The 1,298-nt window shown below is 61.2% G+C and overlaps 1 protein-coding gene across 1 annotated transcript; it reads right to left on the reverse strand.

Moving 5' to 3' along the window:
* Positions 1 to 356: 356 nt before the first annotated feature.
* On the reverse strand, positions 357 to 785 carry LOC136488548 (uncharacterized). The gene has a single exon (XM_066485449.1). It carries the CDS (start codon positions 783 to 785, stop codon positions 357 to 359), a length of 429 nt encoding a protein of 142 aa, XP_066341546.1.
* Positions 786 to 1,298: the final 513 nt, after the last annotated feature.

Raw genomic sequence — 1,298 nt, forward strand, 5'->3', positions numbered from 1 at the left:
GAAATACTGTCACAAGGCCACAGAAAAAAAATTTGGGCCCAAAATAAAAAATATATATATATTGCTGAGTGCCATGGGGGCACTCGACAAAGTGGGCTTTGCCGAGTGCCGGCCCAGGGGGCACTCGGCAAAGTTGATTTAAAAAAAAATTGCCGAGTGCCTGGCGCTGGCACTCGGCAAAATAAGTTTTAAAAAATTAAAAAAACAAATTTGCCGAGTGCCCAAGGCTTACACTCGGCAAAATATGTTTTTAAAAAATAAAAAAAAAATTGCCGAGTGCCCCTTTCTGGAGCACTTGGCAAAGGCTAAAAATAGAAAACGGGCCGCCGGCCCAAAATCCCCCCCATCCCAGAACCCTAGCTGCCCACCCGCTCTGCTCGGTCCCGGCGTGCGCATCCCCGGCCCGCCAGCGCCGCCACCCCCGCTCTGCCGCGCCGGCGCGCCCACGTCGGTGAGCCCCCGCCACCGTGCGCCCCCGCCCCTGCATCACCCGCCCCTGAGCACCCCCAGCCCAGCCGCGCTGCCCGCCCGCTCTGCTCGGTCCCGGCGCGCACATCCCCGACCCGCCAGCGCTGCCACCCCCGCTCCGCCGCGACGGCGGGCCCACACCGGTGAGCCCCCGCCACCGCGTGGCCACGCCGGCGAGCCTCCGCCACCGCGTGCCCCCGCCCCTGCATTGCCCGCCCCCGACCACCCCCCAGCCTAGCCGCGCGGCTCCTAGGCGCGCGCCGCCGCCGTCCGCGCGTGCTGCCACCGCCGGCGCACGCGGCCGTCCTCCCCTGCATGCACCGGCCCCACGTGCCCCCGTGCTCCCCTGGTCTTGCCGCCGGCTTGGAAGAAGGAGGAGGAAGCAGCAGTAAGAAGAAGAAGGGAGGAGAAGAAGGAAGAAGAAGGAAGAAGAAGGAAGAAAAAAGAGGAGAAAGAAAGAGAAGGAAAAGGAAAAAGAAGGAGAAGGAAAAAAGAGAAGAAAAGGAAAGGAGGAGGAGGAGAGGAAGGAGGAGGAGAAGGGGGGAGGGGAGAGGGGGAGGAAGCCGAGGTGGAGGGGAGGAGGAGGTGCCTCGGCCGTCTTCTCCGCGTGCCCATCCCGCCGATGCCCCTACCATCACCGAACCACCTATGAGCATGGGCAAGGTATATCCACCCTTTCTCCGCTCGGCCTTCGTGCCGCTGTGCTTATCGGCTTTCGTGCCGTTTGTGATTGTCGGCCTTCATGCCGTTGTGATGTCGGCCTTCGTGCCGTTGTGCTTATTGGCCTTTGTGTCGTTTGTGATTGTCGGCCTTTGTGCTGTTGTTTTTTG

Source organism: Miscanthus floridulus, chromosome 10, assembly GCF_019320115.1.
Source record: "Miscanthus floridulus cultivar M001 chromosome 10, ASM1932011v1, whole genome shotgun sequence".
NCBI lineage: Eukaryota > Viridiplantae > Streptophyta > Magnoliopsida > Poales > Poaceae > Miscanthus > Miscanthus floridulus.